The 21,029-nt window shown below is 47.3% G+C and overlaps 1 protein-coding gene across 3 annotated transcripts in view; it reads right to left on the reverse strand.

Moving 5' to 3' along the window:
* The window catches only part of LOC310750065 (uncharacterized protein), a 117,730-nt gene that overhangs the window by 40,448 nt on the left and 56,253 nt on the right, over positions 1–21,029 (reverse strand). For all 3 annotated transcript variants that reach the window (XM_083587721.1, XM_083587719.1, XM_083587720.1), the window contains exons 4-6: positions 10,147–10,248; positions 5,663–5,797; positions 4,554–4,634 (exon numbers count right to left, since the gene is read on the reverse strand). In XM_083587721.1, coding sequence (XP_083443847.1) covers positions 4,554–4,634; positions 5,663–5,797; positions 10,147–10,248 — 318 coding nt within the window. The remainder of the gene's footprint in view (positions 1–4,553; positions 4,635–5,662; positions 5,798–10,146; positions 10,249–21,029) is intronic.

Below are 21,029 nucleotides of genomic sequence, written 5' to 3' on the forward strand. Positions count from 1 at the left end.
CTGACTCATTAGGGGAGGGGATTTTTGTTAAATCACATAAGAAAAAGGAAGGCAGGTTTTTTCCCCCCTCCCCCCTCAGTCATTTGTCATACCGTATCTTGACGTATCTTCTCATATTTTATTCTTGTCTTGTTATCAGAGATCTCTTCTGTCAGCAGTCTTTACTCCCCTTTTTCCTTGAAGCATGTGCAATTTATCTCGTCCAAATTGTTTCTTTTGAAGATGCTTGCAACTAGCGGCGCGAATCAGGAACGGCATCCAGGAGTGCCGGAATCCCACAGGAGGGCTTTGTGCCTAGTGCCCCCACCCCCACAAATTCGGGGGTGGTATAGGGCACAGCAGGCAAGGGCCGTCCCCCCCACAATCCTGGGGGGGTTAAGGAGGCTAATTACCCCCATCATAGCCTCCAAATTACCTCGTGTGGGTCGGAGAGATGTTATTGTCAGCCATCTTCCGATGCGCCACCTAGTGGCCCCCCCTAACCTGGCATATTTTTAAAACCAGTAAGTAAATTACACAGGCCACATCTATCAGGACTGTGTGTGTGACCCTGCGCAAACACAGAAAGGGTTCAGTTTGACACCCAAAGAATCTCAGCTTTCTTGAGCAAGTTGCTAGTCCCTGTGGAGGTGAAAGCAGGGGTTCAGAACTTGCGGGGTTCAGAAGCATTGCCAGGGATTTGGGGTTGGAGAACTCTTGTTCCATCTGCCAAATTTGTACCTCCCCCCCACTTTTTTTCCTCCAAGGAGCTCAGGGTTTTCCAGTTTTATCCACACTACAACCCAAGAGAGAACAACATTTCTCAGACTTATACAATTTTGCAAGGGGGGGTGTTTCACAAACCTTTTTATGTTTCATGTGTCTGTTGCTTTAATTTAGCCCTACTTAGGTGGCATTATGGGTAAGCCCCACCCCAGCAGGGAGTTGGGGCGATGCTAGGTAGCAGCCCCCCCCATTTCACATGTTCCAATTTCATTATTTAAGGAATGGCATCTGCTGTGGTCATCACCCCCACTTTTTTAACTTGTTAAATTTCACCACCTGTTATGGGGTGGTAGTAAGAAAGGGGGGACTGACTCTACTGAGTTCACATTTAAAGACAAACTTTACTTAATCCACACTTCCGGAAACAATATGCAAACGAAACACAGACACCCTTCAAAATCCACACTTCTCCCAATTTTGCAATGCACTTCTCCAGCCAAGTAATGTGTGCCAAAATGTATTCACTTGGGTAATGTGTGCATAAAATGCATATACTGCAATTTTCACACCACCATATAATCTTGCTTTGTTCCCTTAAGACCACGCTTTTGCTATGAGGACATCCTTCCAATAATTCTTAAAGCGATTCATAACATTTCATTTATGCAGCCGACAATTTAATGATTTCAATTTGATGCCCCTCTCCCCTGCCCCACTTGTTGAGACATTTCTGGGGAGGGGTTTGTGGGTTGGCATATGCTATTTTTATTTGCTTAATGGAGGTATAATAATAGAATCACAGAACTGTAGAGCTGGAAGGCGCCACGAGGGCCATCTAGTTCAACCCCCTAAAATGCAGGTATGCGTTTGCCCAATGTGGCGTTCAAACCCATGAACCTGGGATTAAGAGTCTCATGCTCTACTGACTGAGTTATCCTGGGTAAAAGGTAAAGGGACCCCTGACCATTAGGTCCAGTCGTGGCCGACTCTGGGGTTGTGGCGCTCATCTTGCTTTATTGGCCGAGGGAGCCGACGTACAGCTTCCGGGTCATGTGGCCAGCATGACTAAGCCGCTTCTGGCGAACCAGAGCAGCGCTTGGAAAAGCCGTTTATCTTCCCGCCGGAGGGGTACCTATTTATCTACTTGTACTTTGACGTGCTTTCGACCTGCTAGGTTGGCAGGAGCAGGGACCGAGCAACGGGAGCTCACCCCGTCGTGGGGATTCGAACCGCCGACCTTCTGATCAGCAAGTCCTAGGCTCTGTGGTTTAACCCACAGTGCCACCAGCGTAATCCTGGGTAGTATGTTGCTATTATTAATACCAGGAGTTCCTGGAGGATATATGTGATCAGGATCCATCTCAAGTTGGGTTCAGGTGTGGTTTGGGGACTGAATTAGCCATAGTCACCCTAATGGATGACCTCTCTTGAGAGTGGGGTGAGGGCAGTGGGATTCTGTTTCTGCTTCTTGATCTCAGCAGCTTTAGATACCATTGGCCATGGTGCCCTCCCCACCTTTTGGCTGAAAGAGGCAAGAGGAAGGCCTGTGGCCCTCCAGGACCCATTGCCGGACTACAATTCCTATCATCCCTGACCACTGACAGAGGCAGACGGGAGGGGAAGCCAAATGCACCTGAAGGAGGGCCGCCACATTCCCCATCCCTGCATCAAATAAGCAGCCGCTGCTGAATTGCTAACGTTTTCTATCGTACTGCGTTATAATTATAGTGATTGTCTGTAAATTATCGACGCGCGGAACCACTTGGGAGCACAGTGTATTTGCAGGAAATGCAGCGTGCGAGGAGACTGACGGTGACTTTGTAACGTATTGTTACAAAGTACTGTTCTTACAGCATGGTCATCTCAAGAGGGGCTTGTTCTTCACAGCACTGAAATGTAAGGCATCTCCCAGACCCTCAAAGTGTCCCTATTTTCCAGGACAGTCCCAGATTTACAGAAGCTGTCCTGGTTTCTGATTTGATCTCAGAATGTCCCGCTTTTCCTTAGGACGTCCCTATTTTTACTGGAGAAATGTTGCGGGGTATGGAGTTATGTGACACCCCCCCCCCCCGCCATAGCTGTCAATGTTTTCCTTTTTTTAAAGGGAAATTCCCTTATTCCGAAGAAAAGGGAAAAGTTGACAGCTATGCCCCCGCCCCAAGGCAAGGAGATACAACCTTTAGAAGCCATCTGAAGGCAGCCCTGTAGAGGGAAGTTTTTTAATGTTTTATTATGTTTTTATATATGTTGGAAGCTGCCTGGAGTGGCTGTGGCAACCCAGTCAGATGGGCAAGGTATAACTAATAACATCATCATCATCATCATCATCATCATCATCATTATTATTATGGTACCTCGGGTTAAGAACTTAATTTGTTCCAGAGGTCCGTTCTTAACCTGAAACTGTTCTTAACCTGAAGCACCACTTTAGCTAATGGGGCCTCCCGCTGCCGCGGCGCCGTGGCACAATTTCTGTTCTCATCCTGAAGCAAAGTTCTTAACCCGAGCTACTATTTCTGGGTTAGCGGAGTCTGTAACCTGAAGAGTCTGTAACCTGAAGCGTCTGTAACCCGAGGTACTACTGTATTATTGTTATTGAATAGGGCATCCCTATTCTCACTGGAGAAATGCTGGAGGCTGTGATCTCTCCCAGCCTGCCATTAGCAAGCCTGCCAAAATGGTTTTCTTTCTCTTTAGCTATCCCAAGCCTCATGCCAAAGGCCCCCAAATCCCCCTGTGACATCACTTCCTGTGCCCAGTTACCCAGGCAACCTTCCAAATCTTCTGTCCCCTGGGTTAAGGCTTCAAAGGATTTTTTATTTTTGATTGAGCCCCCATAGGGTGGTCCTCTGGGATGAACCCTCTCAGCCCTATGGGGAATTTATACATATACCTATACATTATACCTATACATCATCATCTGGTTCAAGGGAGGAGACAGCGCCGCTCTCGCCTGGTTCCCCCCCCCCCTTCTGCTACTTTCCTCATTAGTTTCATTTCCCCCTGGCCTGGTTTAAGAAAGCCACACTCATTAAAATGTTAGCTGAGCTCTGAGGAGGAAATCATTAGCGGAGGGATCTGAAATCAGGACGGTTGGGGGGGGAGAGAACTGGAGGCGAAGAACGGCTGAGACCCCCGCCCTCCCCTTTCCGCACTTAGTACACCCAGGAATGGATGCATTTCAGAGTCAGGCATGGAATACTGGCACAGCGAAGCATCGAGAAGTGTCTCTGTGCCGGGGGTTAGGCAGAAGAAACTGGCAACGCCAACCACGGGGAAGGTGTGCTGAGCCCAGAGTTCAGCGGGTTATGTTGCAGGCAGGAATGGGGGCTGCACAAAGGCCTGGGAGAAATCTAAAACATGGAAACATAAGAGGTGGAAGCATCTCTGAGGGTCATCCAGTCCAACTGCCTGCAACACAGGAAATATGTGGGGATCGAACCTGCAACCTTGTCATTATCAACACCACGCTCTAACCAACTGAAATAGCATTCCTGGTGCGATACGATAGGCTTCCCCTTTATCTGCACTTAATAAAAACAGATGACGCCATCTTGGTCTTTACCACTTGTTTGGGTTTCAGCCCTGTTTCAAATGTGTTGGTTGTCTTTGTCCTTTTAACTGTTTTGGGTTATTTATTTATTTTTGCAGATTGCGGCTTAGAGGGCTATGAATAAATTTGTTGCAGTAGCAGCGGTGACATCTGGAGAGCCAAAGGTCCCCACATCCTTGGTTTAGGACTTGCTCAAAGCCCAGCATTCTGGCTGGATTGAAGAGTCCCTGGCCCGGGTCATATCCACTTGTTTGCCCTTCCAACCCAACATCAGCGCCACTGGGGGGTGACTCACCGGCTCCGGCGATGACCTGATTTCTTTTTCTTTTTCTTCTTGGGTGGGGGGGAGGTGGAGCTGCTTGATCGTCTCTTCAGCCTGTAGAGGAGGAGGAAGAGGATTTTAGGATCGGCACTTGCTGGTTTACAGGGGTCACCAACACAAGACACTCCATAAGTTAATAAGACTCCAACTCCCATCAGCCCCCAGGTGACATTGCTAAGAGCCAGGGATGGTGGGAGTTGTAGTCCATCCACCTCTGAAGGACACAACGTTGATGAACCCTGCTGTAAGCCAATTTAGTGGTTCTCAAACATTTTTGGGGCACAGCCCCACTGGTTCCATAATCTCACCCTCAGTTTTCCCTATCCTATTAAAAACATCATTCAGAATTGCAGTTTGCCGCCCAGTGGCTGGGGCGTCCCAGTCAGATGGGTGGCATATTAACAACAACAGCAACAACAATTTCAGAACAGTAGCATTTAATTAAAATCCACTCAAAACCTTCTGTCTGGTTAATTCAACAAAACTGATCCAGTGGCACCAGACGTTGCATGAAAAATATCTTCACTGACAAAGACGCAAGGGCGATGGACATTTATAGCATGAGCTATTTATGTAGAACTCCTTACCAAGCATGAACAAACCTTCGCTTACCGCAGACCTATGGTAGCTAATTTATAAGAAAAATCAATGGCTATCTGCAATAACTGGCTATCTTGTGACAGGAACCGTAAATACAAACCAACGTGGCAAATTAAATAGCTTTGTAAGTGATCAAGAGCAGTAAAACTTTAAATACGAAGCGAGGAAGGTGTTTCGCTCTAGGCACTAAACTGGTCAATGGTAAATAAGCGATCAATGGGTTCAGGGCAGCCCACCTACAGTGCCCCACTACTGCCCCCTCACTTCTTAGCATCCCCCCACTGCCACCCCCTGGCCTCTATGTCCTCCTGCCTCCTGCTTGCCTCTTAGAAACCCCCCAAGTAATGCCACATCAGCTAGGGGGCAGTACTGCCCAAGGGTTTGTTTCTCACCATCAGAGGATGAAGAAGTGCCCCTGCCTTTTCACAGAGACCCTTCTTGTAACCGTGGGAAATGACCTGTGTTCTCCACGGGAGACTCACCTGTATTCGCGGTGACTGCTGTCGTCTTGGTAGCAGTCGGTGGTGCAGTCGCACTGCAAAGGGCATCCCTTCCCGTACTCCGGATACTGCATCATGTACTCTTCGCCATCCACCATGTGATGGTTCTCGATCACTCTGTACCAAAGACAAAAGGAGGAGGGGACGTTGCAGAAGTGGCGCATATGGATCCAGGCTCTGCAAGGATTAGGGCCTGGAATAGGCCTGAGCAGTGGCGTAGCAAGGTTAGGTGGTACCCAGTGAGGAAAATTTATTGTCATCCCCCCCCAAACACATTGAAATCTAGTTGGACTCCCAAGAGACTGCAACCTACTCACAGTATAAAAAGTTTGGCTTTGATCTACCCATTGTCATTGCCAGGGGTTGTTGAACATTTTTAGGGATGGATTGACCAAAGCTGTTGAGCTTTTTGGGGGGTTGCAGGGTTTGGGTCCTGAGTTGATAGAGCTTCTGCTTCTCTCCTTTCCTCCACCCTTCACTTGTTTGCTCGCCTGCCTCCTTGGTGCTGACCTTTAAAGCCCTAAACGGCCTCAGTCCAGAATACCTGAAGGAGCGTCTCCACCCCCATCGTTCTGCCCGGACACTGAGGTCCAGCGCCGAGGGCCTTCTGGTGGTTCCCTCCCTGCGAGAAGCCAAGTTACAGGGAACCAGGCAGACGGCCTTCTTGGTAGTGGCACGCGCCCTGTGGAACAGCCTCCCACCAGATGTCAAAGAGAAAAACAACTGTCAGACTTTTAGAAGACATCTGAAGGCAGCCCTGTTTAGGGAAGCTTTTAATGTTTAATAGATTGTTGTATTTTAATATTCTGTTGGAAGCTGCCCAGAGTGACTGGGGAACCCCAGCCAGATGGGCGGGGTATAAATAATAAATTATTATTATTATTATTATTATTATTATTATTATTATTATTATTCCCATCCTCTCCCTGCCTGCCTGCCTGCCTGCCTCCTCCAGCAGCCGGGGAGTGCGGAGCTGTCAAAACGAAGCGCTGAAAAGCGGTGCAACTACCCCCCTTCCCCTGATGGCTCAGGGCAGGCGAGAGTCGTGGGTGGCCAACGGGAATGAATGTCACCCCCCTTGATGATGACACCCAGGGTGGACCGCCCCCACTTGTCCCACTCCCTTCCCAGGAAAAAACCTCTCTTTAGCTTACATCAGAACAAACAGCAATCTGTGGGAAATTGCTGTTTTCTCCAATTGAGCACTAAAGAACGGTTTTCCCCAGGGGAAAACAGCAAGACAAAGGGAAATACGGATAAACTCCAAGAGTATAAAAAGAAAGAGAGAGTCAGCCTGAAAGTGGGAGAAAAGGTGAAAGAGTGAAGGAAGTATGGAATGTTTCAGGTTTTTGACCTGTGATGTTGTTTTCCTGTGCCCCCCCCCCCCCCCGCAAAGCCAATTTATTGTGGTTTCTTATTAACCACGTTGTGACAACTTTATCATCCCTATAAAATTTGACCTATTGATTAGCTCAGAGAAGAGTCTGGCTGATGGGGGTGTTCTCCAATGCCTTGTCTTAATAAACAGAGTCTTGAGCAGACCTTTCCCCCAATCACAGTGCGAGGGCTTGATTTCTATTTCACAATGTGCAAATCCACACTCTCTCAACCCTTTTCTTATGCAAGGAACACAGAGCAATATAGGAACCAGCACGATGGCATCACTTCCCCTTGCAGCTTATGAGTTTGGAGTGTGGGAGAACAACACAAAGCCAACTCAGAGTGAGGGCAATGCATTTTGTCCCCTCTCACTCTGAATGGGTGTACATTTACCCTGCTGCCATTTATAAAGCCCCCCCCCTTCGAGCCCCAACATGTGCTATTCACAGCCATCTAATTTGCACTCCAGTTACCACAGGCAAAACCCACAAATAGGCTTCTCCGTGACAGCCATGCTTCCTTCCCTGCTTCTCCAGCCCACTGATGTCTCTGTTGTATTTTCTGAGCCAAAACATCCTGGGGTTCATTTCCCTTAAAGCAGCCAATTATTCACTTGGTTTGTAATTGGGTTAAGCTCCCTTAGCGACAGAGATTTATGCTTCCTGGGCTGTGTCTGCAGGCTGTTGTGGCCTCCCCTTATAATTCCCCCCTTTCAGCTTTTTCCCTGGGGATGCCAGGCAAAAGAGGAGTGAGTCAGTTCCTCAAAACCATTTGCCAGCCTTGATATTTATAAGCGCTTACGATTTTGCAAAGGCAGACACACAAAGGCAGAGGGCATGGGACTCCCATGTTTTTCCACGATACGGTTTTGCTGGGGCTGCAACAAACTAATCGATTATTGAGTGAGTTCCCTAACCCAATCCAGAAAAAATGTGGAAAGATGAACATAAGAAGGGCCTGCTGGATCAGGCCAATGGCCCATCTAGTCCAAACATCCTGTTCTGACAATAGCCAACCAGATGATTACAGGGAACATTACTGCCTCCAACTGTGGAGACAGAGCAGAGCCATCGTGGCTAGTAGACACTGATAGCTGTCTCCTCCATGAATTTATCCAATTCTCTTTTAATGCCATCCAAGTTGGTGATGAAATAAAAAAAAAGGTCTTAAATATATATAATAAATGTTCATGGATTTGCCAGGCAAACACGTATATAAATGTATGGGCCACATGTCTGAGGCAGCACAGGAGGGCAGCCCTGGAGCCATTTTGGTTCCCAAGCTGACCAAATGTTTTCTCTGCAAGGTCAAAGGAAAATGGAAAAGCCTCCCCATTGTCTTTTCATTCACAAAACCTGTCTTAAGGGTATATCTGTGTATGAATAGGGTGAGCCTGTGACCTGGCTCAGGAACTAAGTATTTGTCACTACAAAAGACTGGCCAGGCTCCCCAATTAAGTAAGCATTAACAGGTAATCTGCCAGACAGGAGATAAACGACACACTTAGATTTCTGTTGTAGACCGCCCTTTCTGTGTTGTAGGTATGAAGTGTCTGGGGGGTGGTCTTGAGCTACACCCCTTCTGTGATGTATGTATAATGTTTCTGGGGGTGGTCTTGGACTCCAAAGCGGGCAATTTAAAATGTCTATATAAGGGCGGGCACACCTGGGTTCTGGGTCCTCCTCCTGCGTGTGAAGGGGGCACCCTGTTGCAACAGTTCAATAAAGATCAGGCTTACTAGCTGCTTTGCTTCTCAATATTCTCTGGTTGGCCTCTATTCTTTTCTCCGACCAATGGAGAACCTGCAAAGGACTCTATAAGGGCTCTTGTGTCCCCCATAAGGGAATAAGGGCAGATTTCCATTTATTACAGAGACCATCACTGCCTCCTGGGGAAGTGAGTTCCATAGTTCAACTACGTGCTAAGAGGAAGGCACGCTTGGCAAATCCACACCGTGATCAACTCCCCCCGGAAACCAATGTCCCCACTATGGAAGGACATGTGGATCCAGAACTGGCCTCCACAGTCACTTACAGACTCATTGTTAAAACCGTGTTTATGGAAGACACTCAGCTATGAGTGATTGCCAAAGAAGAAGTTGTCTTAAGACAGCCATTCAACATTCAGCTTCATGAGAAATAGTGTTTTCAGAGAGCGAGAAAAACATTTCCTCTATCCACTTTATCTATGCCATGCATAATTTTGTAATACTAATATTTATTTAAATGCCACCCGTCTGACTGGGTTACCCGGTTTTTGGGCACCACACAAGAACTCACCCCAAATGCACATTTTTGGGGCGAGAGCAAGGTGTAGGGCATATGACTCTCCCAGCAGCACAACCCGGAAACTACATATCCCGGTTTTGCATTGGAAAAAGTTGGAAGGTATGGTTAAAGTGATACGATACCCTGGACCGCACAAGTTGCTCTACCTTTTGCCCAAGTTCCCCGTGCTCCCCAGTTCCCCCACCCAAACGAGGCCTTCCTGTGCAATGAATCAGCAAGCTCTATTCCTGTCCTCTTCACTGACCTGGTTTCTTCTATGCCCTCCCCCAGTGCTGGCTAATGGATTATAATATGCGCTTTGCCGGCACGCCAGCTAAGTCACTATCAATCCTGGGAAAGCTCAGAAGCGTTACTGATGGAGAGGGCCTCTCAAGTGGGGGCAGGGAGGCCAAGCCATGGTCCGTGAGGGCAATCAGTCCATCAGGAAGGGAACCAACCAGCTTGGCTGCACCTTGCTGTGTTCGAGGGCAGGGGGAAAGCAGTCTGCAAGGACAGTGAAAATGAGCCGCTGGGTTGCCTGACCTGGAAGCTTTCAAACCCAACATTCTAGTTTTCTACATGCAAGGAGTTTTTTTTGGGGGGGGAAATCCTTTGCCCTGACATGTTAGTTTTCTAAATGCAAGGAGTTCAGGGGAAACTAGGCTCTGTTGGCTCAGGCACACTGGAAACCAGGAGGGAGATATGAAAACAGGCAGAGTTTGCAATCAGGATCCCAGCACCTATACAGATATATATAACAACAGGTGTATTCACATTGGCCAGGCAAGCAATTGGTACATGCCATCCCTTCCTACTCACATTTGCCGCCCATGTTGGTCCTCGCGGGTGAGAACACCCTCTTTTTCCATCAGCATTTGCCGGAAGGTCCCCACTTTCTGACGGATCTCCTCTTCGGAATACCTGCCGTAACAGACAAAGCAAAGAACATGGGGGACAGAGTTAGTCAGGAATACTCATGGTTTCATCCTCCCACCATTGCCCATTATTCAGCTGTGATTCCTGGCTGGTCATAGCTGTCAACTTTTCCCTTTTCTTGCAAGGAATCCTATTTGGAATAAGGGAATTTCCCCTTAAAAAAGGGAAATGTTGACAGCTATGTGCCTGGTAGCGGGGTGGACTTGATGATGCTTAGGGTCCCTTCTAACTCTAAGGTTCTATGATTTGATGAATTTATTTTTTAAAAATTCATGCACTTGTAGCCCTCCAATTTTCTCCAAGGAGCTCAAGGAGGCGTACAGAGTTCTCCCCCTCTACATTTAATCTCAACAACAACCCGGTGAGGAAGGTTAGTCTGAGAGAGACAGTGACTGGCCTGCCAAGGTCACCCAGTGAGCTTCACGGTCAAGTGAGAATTTGATTTTGGCTTTTTTGTGGCATCATCATCATCATCTCATTGCATTTCTTACCTGCCCTTCACTTCAGCGTCCCAGGACAGATCAGAACATTATAAAAATAGAGTCATGTAAGGTAGCTAAATCTTTCTGGGAAATGATCTATAATGAGTTGGGAAAAATGCTAAAGATAACTTTAAAAAAAAACCAGAAGCTTTTCTTTTAGGTAGAATTGGTGAAGAGGTACCCAAAGAACAGAAAAAAACCCCTATTTATGTACTCTGCTATGGCTGCTCGAATGATTTACGCCCAGAGATGGAAAGAAGAAACAAGTCCAATGAAGGAAGATTGGCAACTAAAATTTATGGACTGCGCTGAAATGGCAAAACTTACCTGGAGAATAAGAAACCAAGAAGAGAGACTTTTTAATACAGAATGGGGGAAATGTATGGACTATTTGAAGATGTAAACAACTTAGAACATTAGCAGGATTCACATAAAAAGGTGCAGTAAGAATAACTTAAAGGGGATACAAAAGGAAAATTAGTAAATAAGTTTGAATTCAATATGCATTGGTAAAAGATATAAAATAAGTACGGTAACCACAGAAAGGTGGGGAGGGGGTCGAGGAGGATGTGGCATTGTAGATGGATTGTGTAAATATTCTTTTCTTTTTGTTAAAATATTTGCAAAATGAGAAAATGATTTTTTTAAAAAAAGAATATTATAAAAATAGAACATTAAACTCAATTAAAACAATTTACCATCCAAAAAAATGGGGTGGGTCCTAAAATCTCTTTCTCTCAGGTGGCCAAAGGCTGGGTAAAGAGGTGCATCTTCAGCTTAGTGTGAAAGCCATGCAATGAATGTGCCAGACACATGGTAGTCGGGAGAGATTTCCACAACTGAGGGGCTGCCACAGAGAAGGCCCTTGTCCAGCTGTCACCCCCAAACTTCTGAGGGTAGTGGAACTACCAAGAAGGCACCTAAAAGTGTCTGTAGGGAAGGAGAAGGTATTTCAGATATCTGGGGGCCTTTCGGGGCTTTAGACACTAATGTGAGGTCCTTGAATTGGGCTTGGAAACAAACTGGCAACTGTCCTTCTGCTGATGGACAAAGACTCTTTTATTCTGACACACCTTTGGGAACTGGTTGTTGTTTTTTAAAAAAGGAAAGGGATTTTATAATGCTCTGCTGTTTTTATCATCTGTATTTCAATAGATTTGGGTTTTGTGTGTGTTTTTAACGCTATTTGAATTTAATTATGATTCGGTGATTAGCTTTTGTATTTTATCTGTGTTGAAAGCCAGTCAGAGGGGGGAATCAATATAATGATGATGATGATGATAACTGTTTAAAAACGGGCGTTTGCTGAGCTCTGGCTACTGCATTTTGGACCAAGTTGCCTTCCTGGGCAGCCCCACAGAGAACACATCACAGACAAATCTTTTGGAAAGATCAAGCGTGCTGCAGAAGCCCAACCGGTCTCAGACATCTTTCATCTCCTTAGGTAGATTCACGCTTAGGCTCTCATGCAATTAAAAAAACCCAAAACAACCCAGGCATTTCAGTGGGGGTGGGGTGGGGAGGCAAATTTGATCAGGCACCTAGCATCCAGGGAGGGTTTTGTACTCATTCGCACGGTGCGTAGTTAAACTATGGAACTCTCTCCCACTGGAGGCAGCGATGACCACCAACTTGGATGGCTTTACAGGAGGACTGGACAAAGTCATGGAACAGAAGGCTATTGATGGCGACTAGCCGTGACAGAAAGGGACGCGGGTGGCACTGTGGGCTAAACCACAGAGCCTAGGACTTGCCAATCAGAAGGTCGGCGGTTAGAATCCCCGCGACGGGGTGAGCTCCCGTTTCTCGGTCCCTGCTCCTGCCAACCTAGCAGTTCGAAAGTACATCAAAGTGCAAGTAGATAAATAGGTACCGCTCTGGCGGGAAGGTAAATGGCGTTTCCGTGCGCTGCTCTGGTTCGCCAGAAGCGGCTTAGTCATGCTGGCCACATGACCCGGAAGCTGTACGCTGGCTCCCTTGGCCAATAAAGCGAGATGAGCGCTGCAACCCCAGAGTCGGCCACGACTGGATCTAATGGTCAGGGGTCCCTTTACCTTTACCTTTACCTAGCCATGACAGCTCTGCTCTGCCTTTGCGGTTGGAGGCAGCAATGCTTCTGAATAACACTTGCTGGAAACTACAGGAGGATGGAGGGTTCATGTGCTCTGAGAAGAGGATGCTGGAGTGAGTGGGTCATTGGCCTGAGACAGAAAGAGAGAGGAGGAGGAGGGGGAAATATAGCCAGGGCAAACAGGTCTCCCTGCCCAGGTGCTGCTTTTTATCTCTGACGTTTGGCCTCTGTGCGAAAAGGGCCCCTTTGTTTTTCCTTCCCAATTGACTTAAGAGGCCCGGCCGAGTATTTATTGGGTGATTCAGCCTGGCTTCCACAGCTTTCATGGCCCATTAACTCTGAGTTACGGGCCAGCCAAAGGAGCTGGACGCTGCTCTCTGCTCGCAACCAGAGGCCCCCTCTCTCCGGCTGCCAGGCCTCAAGAGTCAGTGGGTCGATAGCTCAATGATTTATAGCATCGGGTGAAACATCCTGGAGAGGCGGGGAGAAGAGGAGATTGGGGGGGCTTCCCTTTGTTTCCTTTGTGCTCTCGAAGCAGCGAAAACACCCAGCAGCTCAGCAGGAGCTTTGCCAACCCCCTTAAAAAGAAACAGGATTCTGGCCATGCCCATTGCTGTACTGAGTAGCTCTGTATAAACCCAGCACCACAATCCTGTCTATATTGCAGTCCAGGGTCTCTATTAGGGGAGGAGGAAGGGGAGGTCAATGAAACAGCCACTGCTTTGCATGCAGAAGGTCCCAGATTCAATTGCCAGGTATTATTCTCATTACCATTAACAGCATTATCATTTTATTCTGAGCTTTTTTCCTTGTCTTGTGCCTCCTTCCCTGAGCCCGGGAAGCTTCTGCCCAGCTTAGGGAGGGAGGAGAGATGCTCTGGCAGGTGTCTGAGAGCCCTCCCTTGTGTGTTAAGTACAGGCACCTTTCCCCCCCCCCCGAAAAAAAGCACTGATTTTATTATTATTTATAGGTATTGAGGTAAGGCAGGGGAAAGCTGCTGCCAGTCAGTGTAGACAATACAGAGCTAGATGGACCAGTGGTGTGTCTCAGGGCTCACCCACACTTACTTTGTCCTGTGCTTTCTAGGCAGAGGTCGAGTTTTGTTCTGTTCCGGTGCTTTCCCCGGAAAAATCCACGTTTTACTGCTGAATCGAAGCAAATGGAAATCTGTAGAAAACTCAATTGCCCTTTAGGTTTTCCCAGGGAAATTGCCGGGACAGAAAACAAACAAAACCCAATGGAAATCCTAGATTTGCACCTAGAAACATGACATGGAAGGAGGAGCAGGTGAGCCCTCAGCATAAGGCAGCTTACTGTGTTCCATCTTCACACCCCTATGGGGTGAAATCAGCACAGCTGAGGACATCAAATCCCAAGTCCTCACATATCAGATAGACTGCTCCTGCTCGGAAGCTCTTGTGCAGCTATCAGTTCCGCCAGAGATGTTATGGTGTGGGTGCCAAAGGGGTTCCAGAGAGGGAACTTCTAGGGACGTCTAGGTAAAGGTAAAGGGACCCCTGACCATTAGGTCCAGTTGCGGACGACTCTGGAGTTGTGGCGCTCATCTCGCTTTATTGGCCAAGGGAGCCGGCGTACAGCTTCCGGGTCATGTGGCCAGCATGACTAAGCTGCTTCTGGCGAACCAGAGCAGCACACAGAAACACCGTTTACCTTCCCGCCAGAGCGGTACCTATTTATCTACTTGCACTTTAATGTGCTTTCGAACTGCTATGTTGGCTGGAGCAGGGACCAAGCAATGGGAGCTCACCCCGTCGCAGGGATTCGAATTGCCGACCTTCTGATCGGCAAGCCCTAGGCTCTGTGGTTTAGACCACAGCGCCACCTGCGTCTAGGGATGTCTACTCCCCAGTAATCCCCACTGAGTAATTTGGAGCTTACTCCCAAGGATGTGTTGGTATAGAGGATGGCTGCTGCAATAGATTCCTGTTATTTCGTTCAAGAGCAGGGCTGGTGTATCCCTACTGAAGCTGGACCACTGTTATCCGGATTTCTCTTCCACTTCCCATCAGTGAATGCACTTTCCTGTCTTAGGCTGTAGACACAGGGCCCACGAGAAGCTGCAATAACAGGGTCACCCACCCACTTGCGCCCACCCACAAGTAAATGTGCCTTTGGGTAATGCTTAGAGCCTGATCCTACGTGATGCTGAGCATTCCTTCTCATTTCTCGCCCCTTGGCAGCACCCTGGGGTTCCCCCCATGCAGGCAGAAGCTTGGGTAATGAGGCCATCAATAATTCTCCTTCATCTGCCTTCAAGGGATGCAAAGCATCCCGTTGGGAAGATATCGTGGTGACTCAGCTACGCTCAGTAGGGTATGTGGGCATGTCAGGCTGGGAGGTGAGCAGAGCCGGAGCCAGAAAGGTGGTGTTAGTACGGAAGTGCAATTTTTGCACACCTCTGAAATTTCGCGACGTTTCAGAATCCACACCTTTGCCTTCTAGAATGTGCCCAGGGGAAAAACCGGTTGCTCCCGAGAGCTCAGATGTGGCAGCTCATGTGTGGATTCACTTAACAGGCTCAGCTCCAAATCTAAAAGCCCCCTAGTTTGCTGCCCAAAATGAATGTTGCTGGGCATTTTTGATGATGCAAATGCAGGTGCATTTGTTGAAAGAACTGGCTTTATATATAATCTTGGCAGCTTAATTAGTAATTGCAACTCAGTGGAAAACAGCCCCAAATCTTACACTGCATGCTTGTATATCACTCTGTAATATACCTGCAATGGAGAAAATTATGCCTCATTTCACCCTTGACACTGGCTTTTGACACCTGAAGTGTATAATTTTAGGACCCACCTTGTTTTTATGATTGCCAATTATTTCGAATGGTTTTAAATGCTGTGTTTTAATGTGTAACACATCCTGGGACCTCAGTGTGAAGGGAGGGTTAATCATCATCATCATCATCATCATCATCATCATCATCTGACATGGTGACAAAGGACTGGAAGCTCCAGACATTTTTTTATATCCTTTGTGACATATACAGAAAAGGCACCATTTTCAAGACAACCTTCATCACACGCCTGGCAAATCTGGAACTACACTTGACAATCAAATGAGACAAATATTCATTCTTTATGTGAAGATAACTTTTATTCCTGCTTTTCACGTTCATTGACTTGGACTTTGTCACTTAACCCGTATGTAATTGTACTTTATGTGCCCATTTTAGGGTTTGCTTTTTCGTCTTTTAATTTTCTCTCTGTTTTATATGCAGGTAGGTAGTTGTGTTGGTCTGCCGTAGTCAAAACAAAACAAAATAATTCCTTCCAGTAGCACCTTAGAGACCAACTAAGTTTGTTATTGGTATGAGCTTTCGTGTGATTGCACACTTCTTCAGATATGCTGAAACAGAAGTCACCAGACCCTTATATATAGTGAGAGGGTGGGGAGGGATATTACTCAAAAGGGTGGTGGGAATGGGTGATTGGCTGATAGGTGTGGTAAACCTGTTGATGACTTCTAACGACTGCAATTGGTCTTACAGGAAAAAGCAAGGGGTGAGATGGCTAAAAACAGCTTTATCGTGTATAATGAGATAAGAATCCAATGTCTCTATTCAGACCAGACCTTATACGCAGTATGTTATCAAAGGATATAAAAGATCTTTACAAAGAGGAGGAAGAAGGAGGAAGTAAGCTGCCTAGTTCAAATATTGATCCAGCTGAGTGACCTCATATCCCCAAATGAACAGACCCAGGGCCTCAGATCATCATTAGAGGCTTTTTCTCTGTGTGCCTCTTCCAAAGGAAGCGGGTAGTCAGGGCCTTTTCTAGTGGTGACCCCTCGGCCACAGAATGTTTCTCTCCTAGAAGGCTTGCTTGGTGCCAATATTGCCCGCTTTCAGGCACCAGGCAAAGACATCCTCATTCTCCTATGCTTTTGGATTTTCACTTGCAGTATCGGGAAATTTATTTAACGTCTGATGTTTTACAATTTTCATATGTAAGGTCCTCTTTACGCATGCTCAGAGGCACCCTTCTCTTCATCTGTCTCCAGTGCATGTCTGGCCTCTTTCTGTTCACAGGAGCGATACTCTGGCTTTGCAGTTGAAGGCAGTGATGCTTCTGAATACCAATTGCTGGGAATCGCAGGTGTGAAGAGCGCCATTGCACTCAAGTCCTGCTTGTGGGTTTCCCATGGGCATCTGGTTGGCCACTGCCAGAACAGGATGCTAGACTAGATGAGCCCCCTTTGGCCTGATCCAGCCTTCATACGTTCTGCCTTGGACCCACCCAAAGGATGCCCCACTTTTCCTCCTGCTTGTTGGAGCGAAGGAACAAACTGATCTGAAAAGGGGCAGCTCCCATTCATTCTCCCCTCAGGCGAAAGCCCTGTGTGGGCTCAGCTTGGCATCCGAGGGCTCTTGAATATTTCATGGTCTCCAGACGTGCTCCGCCGTTCAATAATTGAGCAGTTCACCTTGAGTGTCGGAGCTCAGGTAGTGCGGAAGAGACAGCCAGCTCCTTCCCCCGACACACAAACACCGCTACCTATTTTGCCTTGTTTGCTGTTACATTGGGTAGTTTCCCCACCCCCACCCCTTTCTTGGGAGGAGCACTGCATCATTGCAACGCACAAAGCCCAGCTCTTGGTTTCTGCGTAAATTTCCAACGTGCGATGCAAAGAAACAGAGGAAGCCGTTTCGGACCATTGCAGCCTACCCAACTCAAGATTGTACCAACAGGTATGATATGATAGGGACGCGGGTGGCGCTGTGGGTTAAACCACAGAGCCTAGGACTTGCCGATCAGAAGGTCAGCAGTTTGAATCCCCGCGACGGGGTGAGCTCCCGTTGCTCAGTCCCTGCTCCTGCCAACCTAGCAGTTCAAAAGCACATTAAAGTGCAAGTAGATAAATAGGTACCACTCCGGCGGGAAGGTAAACGGCGTTTCTGTGTGCTGCTCTGGTTCGCCAGAAGCGGCTTAGTCATGCTGGCCACATGACCCGGAAGCTGTATGCTAGCTCCCTTGGCCAATGAAGCGAGATGAGTGCCGCAACCCCAGAGTTGGCCACGACTGGACCTAATGGTCAGGGGTCCTTTACCTTTACCTTATGATATGATAACCATCTTCAAATATCTAAAGGGCTGTCACAAGGAAGATGGAGCGAGCTTGTTTTCTGGAACATAGGACTCAAACCACTGGCTTGTAGTTACAAGAAAGGAGTTTTTGAGTAAACATCAAGAAGCGCTTTCTGACAGCTGATTGACAGTGGAATGCATTCCCTCATGAGCTGCTGGACTCGCCTTCCTGTAAAGCAGAGGTTGGATGGCCATCTGTCATGGAGGCTTTAGCTGAGATTCCTGCATTGCAGCAGGTTGGACTAGATGACCCTCGGGGTCCCTTCCAACTCTACAATTCCATGATTCTATGATTCTGTTTTATGGTTTCAGGTAGGAGAAATCCCCAGTCCTACCTGGAGATGCCAGGGACTGAACTGAAGACCTTCTGTCCGCAAAGCAGATGCTACAGCCCTTCCTAAAATGTAAACACCTGGAGCACAGGAACATAAGACATTGCCTTATACAGAGTCAGACCGTGGGCCCGTCTCACTCAGTATTGTCTACACAGACTGGCAGCGTCTCCCTAGGGTTTCAGGCAGGGGACATTCCCAGCCCTACCTAATAATAATAATAATAATAATAATAATAATAATAATAATTTATTATTTATACCCCGGGCACTCTGGGCGGCTTCCAATAAAGTATTAAAATACAGTGGTCTGTTAAACATTAAAAGCTTCCCTGAACAGGGCTGCCTTCAGATGTCTTCTAAAAGTCTGGTAGTTGTTGTTCTCTTTGACATCTGGTGGGAGGGCGTTCCACAGGGCGGGAAGATGCGGAGGAATGAGAAGAGCCAAAGGCCACCAATTTCAGCATTGACCCACAAGATACCTATAGGAAGCCTGCAGGTGGAATATGAGCATAACAACTCTCCCTTGCACATGATCCCCAGCACCCTGCCTCTGATGATGGAGGGAGGACACAGCCATCCTGGCTTGTAGCCACTGATAGCCTTCCCTATCAACTTGCCCGAGCCTCTTCCAGAAGCCACTAAGCTGGTTTCTGCTGCATCCAAAGGGATGGAATGATCCAGGGAAATCAGCCGGGTAGCGTTCCCCCTTGCCTGTCTCCCAGCACACATCGCCCTGTTCCAAAACCAGGCTGGAACGGACTCAGATCTGGGGCTCATGTGTTACCTGAGCACAGAGTTGCATCATTTTCCCTGTCTCCGAAAGCACACACATTCTGAGCCACAACAGAGGTTGGAATCAATCTCGGGGGGGAAAGGATGAAGTCTGTGTCATCTTGCACATCTGGTCAGATCTGGCGTTGATGTTCTGAAACTGACTCTCCTGTGTTTCCGCTATTGGTTTGCACAGAGAATTGGAAGTCCCAGATCCCACCAGCAAACCTAGAAGTATAGCATATGTGCTGATATAGATTTGTAAGATCACAAAAAGCTCCATGTCAGATCCAGGGCTAGACTAAAGCTTTTTGAGGCAAAGGATAAGATGCCCCCCACCCAACTCAATTCCTGTTCTATGTACAGGAGCTGACTGGACTAGCAGGTGGATTTTATTTCAACACTGGTAGGATAAAGGTGGACCAACAGGTTAATTTCAATTTCTCCCTTTTCACTTCAGTTTGCTGATTTTCCAGATCAGTTTTTTATTTATTTTTTCTTTTAAAAAAAGTCCTCATCAGCCTTTAAGATTCATTTCTGCTAATACATACACATTTGACTTTTATTTTGCCCAATATGTTTTTTTTCCATTTCCCCCTAATATAATAATGATAATTTGTTGTATTTATTATTGCTACGTAAAATGTCTCAAAGAGGCTTACAGTTATAAAAGCATACAAAGCGCAAAATTTAAAATACATCAAAAAAGAGAGATATCAACTAATTATCATCCTGCAAAAATATTTAGAAGGACCAACCCTTCCCTGTCCTCTCCCTGGAGCCTCACTTCTTGCAGTGAGGGAACTGCCAAAAGGCCCTCGGAGCTGGACCTCAGTGTCTGGGATGAATGATGGGGGTGGAGATGCTCCTTCAGGTATACTGGCCCTTCCCTGTTCGCCCCCCCCTCCCCAGCACCTGAAATTCTCAGATAGACTGCCATTAAATATGGCAGCTCCATTTAGTTCTCATGGTTAGCAGCTGTCGACAGTTCTAGCCTCAATGCATTTGTCTGCTCTCATCCGGGCTGGCAATTACGGTGACAAAGTGGCAGGGAGAGAGACGCATTTGCCACGGCACATGGCTTGAATGAGTAAAGGCTTTTTGTGCTGGTCCACCAGCTTTCTGGCACCCACCCCCTTTTCCCATCTCTCTGAAGTCCCACGACATGAAAACAGTCTGTGGCTTCGAGATGCTTCAGGACGGTTGTCAGATGAAAGGGAGCCGGCGAGGCGAGTGGCAGAGAGAGAAAGCAGGAACCAACAGACTCGTTAAATCATTGCCTTTTGAAATATACATCAAAATTCAACAGCGGAAAGTAAAATTCAAAGGAAGGCAGATACAAAGGAACAGACGCACTGTCAGTCCCTGAGCAGCGGAGAGTCTGGGGGTATCAAGAAGGCCTGGGCTTTTAGAAGCTGGTGTGGTGCGCAATGTGAGTTATGAGCCCGGAAGACCTGCATTCGAATCTTACCACGACCAGATTACCCTAATCAAGGCACGGAAGCAAGGTGGAAAGCTGGATACACAGAAACCTGCTTGCTCTGTGCTGGATCCAAAGCTGTGACCAATGGAGAAGCAGGAAGCTTGGGGTGTTAATACTGTGAGCCCCTCCATCCAATGCTCAGGTTGTATATCTGTATAAATAAAACCATGTATCCTAAAGACACCACAGTCTCCGCTGACCTTCCTTCTGAGGAAACTGAACCTGGGCAGATGCCTGAAACCTCTGGAGTCTCTCGCCACTCAGAGATTGGGGTGGCACATGACACTCGCAGCCCCACTGATTGTGGGGGTCAGGCAGTGTGTGTGGCGCTGGGAACTCCCGTTTCAGAATTTGCCGTGTTGCCACAGGTAACCAAATCAATCTTTCTACGTATATTTTTGAAACAACAGTCCTTCCAGCTGCTGCAGTTTTAAGGGGGACACTGAATGGGGGGGGGAGGGCTATATAAGCCAACCCCAAAATTTTGTATAACAATTTTGTGGTGTGTCCGCTGGGAG

This window comes from Podarcis filfolensis (assembly GCF_964270895.1).
Source record: "Podarcis filfolensis genome assembly, chromosome: 15".
NCBI lineage: Eukaryota > Metazoa > Chordata > Lepidosauria > Squamata > Lacertidae > Podarcis > Podarcis filfolensis.